The 8,795-nt window shown below is 32.4% G+C and overlaps 2 protein-coding genes across 2 annotated transcripts; both read left to right on the top strand.

Annotated features, from left to right (window-relative positions):
* The first annotated feature begins 630 nt into the window (after positions 1 to 630).
* Positions 631 to 2,148, top strand: LOC130621373 (alpha-(1,6)-fucosyltransferase-like). Its single transcript, XM_057436661.1, has one exon. The coding sequence runs from the start codon at positions 631 to 633 to the stop codon at positions 2,146 to 2,148; it is 1,518 nt and encodes a 505-aa protein (XP_057292644.1).
* A 3,511-nt stretch (positions 2,149 to 5,659) lies between these two features.
* LOC130621372 (alpha-(1,6)-fucosyltransferase-like) lies at positions 5,660 to 7,177 on the top strand. Its single transcript, XM_057436660.1, has one exon. The coding sequence runs from the start codon at positions 5,660 to 5,662 to the stop codon at positions 7,175 to 7,177; it is 1,518 nt and encodes a 505-aa protein (XP_057292643.1).
* The last annotated feature ends 1,618 nt before the right edge of the window (positions 7,178 to 8,795 follow it).

Here is an 8,795-nt window from a genome sequence, read left to right as displayed (position 1 = left end):
CTCAACATATTTTTAGTTTATTCTTCATATTCAACTGTCAGGTTTTAATGCTTGCTTTTTTTTGCTTTTTTTTACTTTTAAAAATGGTGAATTCTTTAATTGTTCAAGGGTTTTTAAATTGGAAATTCTCGGAAACAAACCTCCAAAATAAACTTTAACTTACACACAAGTTCTGTGCCCGAATCTTGCAACGTATTAACAGGAGAAATAAACATGTTTGTTAATTTTCTTATGAGGCAGGATGTCAGCTTGAAAGGTTGACAAACCTATTAGGATCTATAAACAATACTAACCTGTTTACGAAGCTAAAAACAGGTGTTTGATACTGTTTTAAAATTATTCTAGAAACAAGGTTGACTTCTTTTAATACTGTTAATTATAGGCTAAAAGGTCATTTTGAATTAATAATTGTCGCTATTATAACAAAGTAGCTGTACGTCATTACTATTGCTAATTGTTGAATGCAAGCTTGTCACATAAAATGCATTTATACATAAAGTTTGTTATTAGTTTATCAGTTTACGGCTTTGATAAAAAATTAATGAACAATTGTTTTAATAAATTTGGTTGTATAGAATTTAGTACAAGAGTTATTTCGTTAAAAAACTTGATAGTAGAAATATTTGGATAATGAAAACAAAAGTGTTCTTATGTATATTATTAAGTTCGTTGTTTATTTTATACACCACTTTTGAATTTGGACGAAAGCAGGGATATGCAGACGTAAAAATTAAAGTCGGGGAAACCACATTGTTACAAAAACATGAGCAGACGAAAGAAAAAGTTTTATTTAAAGAAGAGAAAAGTGATTCTTCACAAAAACATAATTTTAAAACTTTAGTTAATATTCATGATAAAATTTGGAAACAAATTGAAATCTTACAAGAACAAGGAGAGTGTGAGAGTAAAAAAATTCTCTACTGTGAAAATATTGGGAATTACGCTGGTATGGGATCAATGGTACATCGCTTTGGAGTTTGTTTACAGATTGCGTTTGGATTAGGTCGGATAGTTTTCATCAAACAAAAAGAATACGAACATTTCGGAGGATTTTCCGACTGGATGATGCCCGAATCGAAAAAATGCGGTTACCTGAAGGCTAAATATTTCAATTATAAGCATTCTTGCAACATGCAACAACGGCAATGCTACTTAGAAAATGGTTATGATATTGATAATTCTTATAAAGTCCTCGTTTATAACTCTATACCTGATTTCCCAGCTCCAAGGCATATTCCTACAACAATACCCAAAGAAATCAGGCTTGCTTTATTGTCTCATCCCATCTACAAACCCTGGTTGTGGTTCTCTTCACAGTTTCTCGGCTACCTTTTACTTCGCGTGAATGATGCATTTAAAATGAAAATCAAAAAAATTACTGAAGGTCTTCATCTTGGGTACCCCTTTGTGGCTATGCATGTACGGCGTGGCGATAAAATAATATCAGGAGAGAGCAATCTGGTGTCTGAAAAATTGTATGCTAATGAAGCTGTAAGATATTTTACAGAACACTTTCCTACCATACAGGAGAAGAAAATATTTGTCGCAAGTGATAGTAGAACGACAATAGATAACATTCGACATTTTTTACCTCAGGAATACAAGCTTTTTGAGCTCCCTGCAAATGTACTCAGTAAAAATCAAGGATCGTACTTTCAACGTGGATTTCCAAAAGAAATATTTACAAGTCTGCTTCTTGACTTGCACTTTCTCGTTTATTCAAACTACACAATATGTACTTTTTCATCCAACCTATGTCGACTCGTATATGAACTCAAAAACGCAATTCCTCCATACATAGGTTACAAGAATGTGGTATCCATGGATAATCCGAAATCAATGGTTTATCTATGGCATGGGTTTGCGGATTACTGGATTCGGTATCAATGGGTTTCCACCTCTGCCAATCCACAAAAAATTATAATAGACGGCAAAAAAGTTTTAAAATACGAGCCAGGTCAATTATTTGACGTCTCTGCTAATAAGACATTTACACTTGTTGCATCAGATGGTAAAAAAACAATTTATTGTTACGTGTATAGAAATTTTCAGAGGGGATATAAGAACAATGAAGGATATGTCATACAAGATCATCTCATTAAATGGCCAGGAAATCCGTCCTATCATTTTTATCCAGATAGTGGCTGATTTTTGATATAAACCAGTTGAAAAACAATACAAACGAAACAGCTATTGATTTGTGCAGACTCTGCTATGACTTAACCTGAAAATCCCTGATTGTATTGCCTTTCTTAAAAACATCATTCATATTAAAAAAAAAATAGATTTTAGCTAAAAATTATCTGAAATCTGTGAGTTTTTCCCGCAATTACCAAGGAAGTTTCTTTCTTCTTCACTTTCAACATTCCTCGACCTCTTACAACTAAATTGTACGATATGAGTTTTACTAAATTGGTACGTATGCGTTTTAAATTCATTAATTTTTTATCTAATTGATTCTGTCAATGTGGTTTTGAGAAATGATATTTACTATGGGTATATATGTGTTCCGAATGTGTGTTCGGTTAGTTGTGTTTTTGAAGAGTTTGCACGTGCTGTTTTAGTTCGTACGTATTAAACTCTCATATTTTTTATATGGTCCACCAAGTTAATCTATACTTATTATAATTTTATACAGTGGTCTACGTGATGGCTACGTTAAAGAAGAAAATTGAATACACGATGGGTTATTAATATCTATATTTAAGTTACTTAAAGAAGAGGTTAAAGTTGTTTTTGAAGATTATACGGAAGATATGTGTATTTTAAAAAAATTCTAATTTAATATGGGTTTAGCTATCCTTTTAAATTCATCATTTCATCATCAACGTTTCGTCTTTTTTCTTGCTTCAGTTCGTGTCATTTGTGAAACCATTTGAAATTAATGATCCACACATTAGATATGATGTACATTCCTTAGCCTTTTTCTGATAATTTCCGTCACTATTACATATTCGTCGAAGTCTCAATGCCACACCTTTAGAAACGCCTTTAATAAATGATTTATTATGGCATGATGTAGCATGAAGATACAAGTGTGAACAGTAGGTTTGCTATAAACAGTGGTAGAAATAAGATTATTACTCAACTTTAATTGTAGATCCAAGAAACACAAGTCATAACGGCCTATTTCCATGGTAAATTTTAAATCTTCATTCAGGGAATTTAAAAACGTAAAAATTCATTTAATCTTTCTGTTGAGCCACACCAGAGTGACAAACAGTCGTCATGATACCGACCATAGTATAACATTTCAGGATAAGTAGATTTCATGGATTCAAAAACTGCATCATCAATAGGCAAAATAGCCAAATCAGCATATGAACAGGAGTTTGGGGCACCTGTTGCTGTTCCATTTGTTTGTAGTAAGTTATCACTGGCAAATAATGACTTTTTTTAAAAAGGCATATATTGAGTCTTTCAATGATGCATGAGGTTGACGGCGTTTTACTTGCTCGTTTATGCCATTCGCAGTATCAATACTTGGGTACATGTTAATGATATCAAATGATATCAAAGAGCATTGCGGTCTAAACGGAACCCACGATTGCAACCGGGAAAAACGTACGGGCAGAGAGAAACCATCCTCTTAATAAGTGAACGCTGTAGAAACCATCTAATTGGTGATAATATATTTTATTGTTTTTAATTACTTGCCTTTTTATGTTACCAAGGCTACGTTTTTAATAGTATATATTGTAGATTTTACCAAATTGTAAAGAATTTTGTTTAAATTTTGATAAAAAATGTCTCGATATTAAAAATGTTCAACTACAAAAACAGTGACAGTGATGTCACATCGAGTTCTGTTGTTTAATTAATATTTGAACAAACCAAAATGCATCATGCTACTTGGGGTTTTGATTACATATCATACTTTATTTAATTTGTAATCAAATATTTCGTAATCACCAGCACATGTTATTTAACAGTTCATGGTGATATTTCTAGTTTGTGAGTTGATTTCGCTAGACATTTGTGCGATGTGGAATTTTGGATCAAAAAAGTTTTGCAAATGTAATCGTCGATGTTGAAGACTTTGGTCAGCACATATTTTTGCGAAATATTTTATTTTTAATTTATCAACTTAAAGTTAAGAAGGAGGTGGATATGGACGTCTTCTTATCCAAATCAAATTTCATTTAACATATATAGAAAACTTCTCTAGTAAACATGGATTTTTTTAAGCATGTACAGCAAAGGTAACACAAAGAATCAATAGTACATCTCATTAGCCCGTATTATCAAAGATATATATTCTTTTTCCCTTTTCTTTTGAATTTCGTTTTGAAATTAAGCAAACTAAATTGCTTTTTCTTCTGTGTAAACCTAACACCTTGTAAGATCAGTCTGCTGTGAAAATGCTGCAAGGGAATTGTCGTGGCAAAGGTTGTTTTTCTTCATTTTTTCTTAAATATGGAGAAAGCCTCAAATAGTTTATATTATTATGCTGCCATCAGATGCAAAATTTCTACTTTTGCGCACCAAAAGTCAGGTAAAATATCTGTGGATGACATTTACTTAGTGGTCATTTAGCCGTCCTTATTTCACTTCGAAAAAGACTTTAATCGAGATTGTAAACAAAACACTAACTAACGTTGCTGCGAAATTGAAAGTAGAGAAATATAACCAAAGAATGCAAATAAACCAACATCACTTTTTATAGAAAATGCTTTTGTTTAAAAGTCACACAAAGTGTAAGTTGAAAAGCGAAAGTACAAATAGTTTATTTCGAGCTTTCATCTTTGTTTTGTATTTCAGAAGCAAGTGCTGTGTAGGTATAGAATTTTTAAGAATATTTATCGAGTTTTTCGTAAAAGCGCCTCTCATCAACGAGACTCGAGATTCTTTTTATAATATCTTTTTGAGAAAATGTGTATTTTGTGGAAGAAATAAACAAAGTGTACCAACCTCCTTTCCAGGAAGTATTACCATCTAAAAAACTTAAAGAGTAAAGCACAAAGTCCGAAAACAGAATTCACTCTATTTTAAAAAGATGGAACTTCACCTTTTGCATTTCTCAACATATTTTTAGTTTATTCTTCATATTCAACTGTCAGCTTTTAGTGCTTGCTTTTTTTTGCTTTTTTTTTACTTTTAAAAATGGTGAATTCTTTAATTGTTCAAGGGTTTTTAAATTGGAAAGCCTCGGAAACAAACCTGCAAAATAAACTTTAACTTATACACAAGTTCTGTGCCCGATTCTTGCAACGTATTAACAGGAGAAATAAACATGTTTGTTAATTTTCTTATGAGGCAGGATGTTAGCTTGAAAGGTTGACAAACCTATTAGGATCTATAAACAATACTAACCCGTCAATTCCGTTTACGAAGCTAAAAACAAGTGTTTGATACTGTTTAAAAATTATTCTAGAAACAAGGTTGACTTCTTTTAATACTGTTAATTATAGGCTAAAAGGTCATTTTGAATTAATAATTGTCGCTATTATAACAAAGTAGCCGTACGTCATTACTATTGCTAATTGTTGAATGCAAGCTTGTCACATAAAATGCATTTATACATAAAGTTTGTTATTAGTTTATCAGTTTACGGCTTTGATAAAAAATTAATGAACATTTGTTTTAATAAATTTGGTTGTATAGAATTTAGTACAAGAGTTATTTCGTTAAAAAACTTGATAGTAGAAATATTTGGATAATGAAAACAAAAGTGTTTTTATGTATATTATTAAGTTCGTTGTTTATTTTATACACCACTTTTGAATTTGGACGAAAGCTGGGATATGCAGACGTAAAAATTAAAGTCGGGGAAACCACATTGTTACAAAAACATGGGCAGACGAAGGAAAAAGTTTTATTTAAAGAAGAGAAAAGTGATTCTTCACAAACACATAGTTTTAAAACTTTAGTTAATATTCATGATAAAATTTGGAAACAAATTGAAATCTTACAAGAACAAGGAGAGTGTGAGAGTAAAAAAATTCTCTATTGTGAAAATATTGGGAATTACGCTGGTATGGGATCAATGGTACATCGCTTTGGAGTTTGTTTACAGATTGCGTTTGGTTTAGGTCGGATAGTTTTCATTAAACAAAAAGAATACGAACATTTCGGAGGATTTTCCGAGTGGATGATGCCCGAATCGAAAAAATGCGGTTACCTGAAGGCTAAATATTTAAATTATAAGCATTCTTGCAACATGCAACAACGGCAATGCTACCTAGAAAATGGTTATGATATTGATAATTCTTATAAAGTCCTCGTTTATAACTCTATACCAGATTTCCCAGCTCCAAGGCATATTCCTACAACAATACCCAAAGAAATTAGGCTTGCTTTATTGTCTCAACCCATCTACAAACCCTGGTTGTGGTTCTCTTCACAGTTTCTCGGCTACCTTTTACTTCGCGTGAATGATGCATTTAAAATGAAGATCAAAGAAATTACTGAAGGTCTTCACCTTGGGTACCCCTTTGTGGCTATGCATGTACGGCGTGGCGATAAAATAATATCAGGAGAAAGCAATCTGGTGTCTGAAAAATTGTATGCTAATGAAGCTGTAAGATATTTTACAGAACACTTTCCTACCATACAGGAGAAGAAAATATTTGTCGCAAGTGATAGTAGAACGACAATAGATAACATCCGACATTTTTTACCTCAGGAATACAAGCTTTTTGAGCTTCCTGCAAATGTACCAAGTAAAAATCAAGGATCGTACTTTCAACGTGGATTTCCAAAAGAAATATTTACAAATCTGCTTCTTGACTTGCACTTTCTCGTTTATTCAAACTACACGATATGTACTTTTTCATCCAACTTATGTCGACTCGTATATGAACTCAAAAATGCAATTCCTCCATACATAGCCTACGAGAATGTGGTATCCATGGATAATCCGAAATCAATGGTTTATCTATGGAATGGATACGCGGATTACTGGATTCGGTATCAATGGGTTTCCACCTCTGCCCATTCACAAGAAATTATAATAGATAGTAAAAAAGTTTTAAAATACGAGGCAGGTCAATTATTCGACGTCTCTGCTAATAAGAGATTTACACATGTTGCATCAGATGGTAAAAAGACAATTTATTGTTACGTTTATACAAAGTATCGGAAGGGACATGGTGAACAAGAAGGATATGTCATACAAGATCATCTCATAAAATGGCCAGGAAATCCGTCCTATCATTTTTATCCAGATAGTAGCTGATAGGATGTTTGATATAAACTAGGTTAAATAAATTTGTTAACGAAACAGCTGTGTTGACTTTACTATGGCTTAGCCTGGGGATAAGATTGCTTTTCTTAAAAAAATATTTACAACATCATGCAAATCACTTTTGTACCCATTTTTTTTTTTTTTTTTTACCTTTTTGACAATCTGATGGCGAGATTTCTTCTCTCTGTCCAAGATCAGAAAGGGAAAAAGAACCCTAGGAACGAGGTTGCTTTAATGTGATGTCTATAGGAATTACTCGATAAGACCGTTGAAAAATCCACTCAGGCCTGTCGTTGTATTATGATAATCTCATGTGTTGACACAAAAGAGTTTTTGTTTAGAATTTGTTAACGTTACCTCTTGCGTGTAGAAACACTGACCAAAATAATGCATAAAATCTTGTGTTTCCGACAAACGGTAATAAAATGTTAAGTTTTAAAAATGTAAGAATTTGAGCCAAATTTGCAGACTTTTTTAAAATTGTGCACGCGTTGTTACCATTTTATGAAGTTTGGAAATGTATAGGAATATGTGCTTTTGACGTACGTCATTCCATCTTTTTCAAAACGGATGGGTAAACCCTGTTTCACAAAAAAAAAATTTTTGGTCCGAAATATAAATATATTACGTTACCGAAATTTCTTTTACAATGTAACACTACATAAATATTTCGCATATGAAAACAGTTTTATAGCAACCACGCTGACTGGTTCTTGCGCTCACCTTATGTTTTAGTTAGTTCAATAATATAAAAGCTATAGCTCAAGAACCACGTTATCTGGTTAAAACTGAGCGAACGTAGAGATTTAATCCAGTAATAAATGAAATTACAAAAACTGTGGAGGTCAGCTTTTTTCAGCTTTAGATAACCGAAATTCTAAGACATTTTGCCCACTCCCCAAAAAGCTTCATATCCCAATAATTTTTAATGAGAAATGTTTGTCATTTAAGTTCTATCTGTGTGTCTTTTTTTTGTCAGTGCATTAAGACTAAAAAGGACAACACCGATCTCTTTTCTAACGGTCTCTTTTCGCTCCATAGTAATTCATTTAATATATGCCCTTTTCTACTTCAACGGAAAAAAAGAGAAAGAAATGTGTTTGCCTCGACCTTGTGCAAGTTACAATAGAAACCGACTTAATTATCAATTGGCGGAAAATTAATGCAGATTCTATTGGTGTATGGGTATATATCCAACCTTACCGAGTTTACAAACCTGAATTCAACTCTCTGCAAGAAACTTCAAAAAAGTTTGTTTTTGTAGATCTGTGTTGCTTTGTGTATTTTATCGGTCGTAAATGTGTACCTCAAGGTATAGCTGTTCTCTGGTGCTCTTTCTTTTGTTGAAAGTCTCTTTCTTACTGTAGTTCATGAACTCATTGTGATAGGGAATTCAATAAACCATGCTGTATATTTACATTCAGTGTTAGTTCTTTTGTTATTCATTTCGTTGTCCTTCTTAAAAAATATTTTTAGCTAGCTAACACATATCACACACACTTATTTTTGGTATTTCTGTCAGTTTCGTGGATGAAAATGATAATAAAGAAGAGGATCATCAACATTTTGTAGGTGATGTTGACCATGATGAAGATGAAGAGAAAGCTGG

Source organism: Hydractinia symbiolongicarpus, chromosome 12, assembly GCF_029227915.1.
Source record: "Hydractinia symbiolongicarpus strain clone_291-10 chromosome 12, HSymV2.1, whole genome shotgun sequence".
Taxonomy (NCBI): Eukaryota; Metazoa; Cnidaria; class Hydrozoa; order Anthoathecata; family Hydractiniidae; genus Hydractinia; species Hydractinia symbiolongicarpus.
Note: the sequence above shows the minus strand (reverse complement) of the source record. Positions and strands in the feature narration are given on the sequence as shown.

Coding starts and splice junctions, on each gene's coding strand:
- LOC130621373 (XM_057436661.1), top strand. CDS start 631: ATGAAAACAAAAGTGTTCTTATGTATATTATTAAGTTCGTTGTTTATT.
- LOC130621372 (XM_057436660.1), top strand. CDS start 5,660: ATGAAAACAAAAGTGTTTTTATGTATATTATTAAGTTCGTTGTTTATT.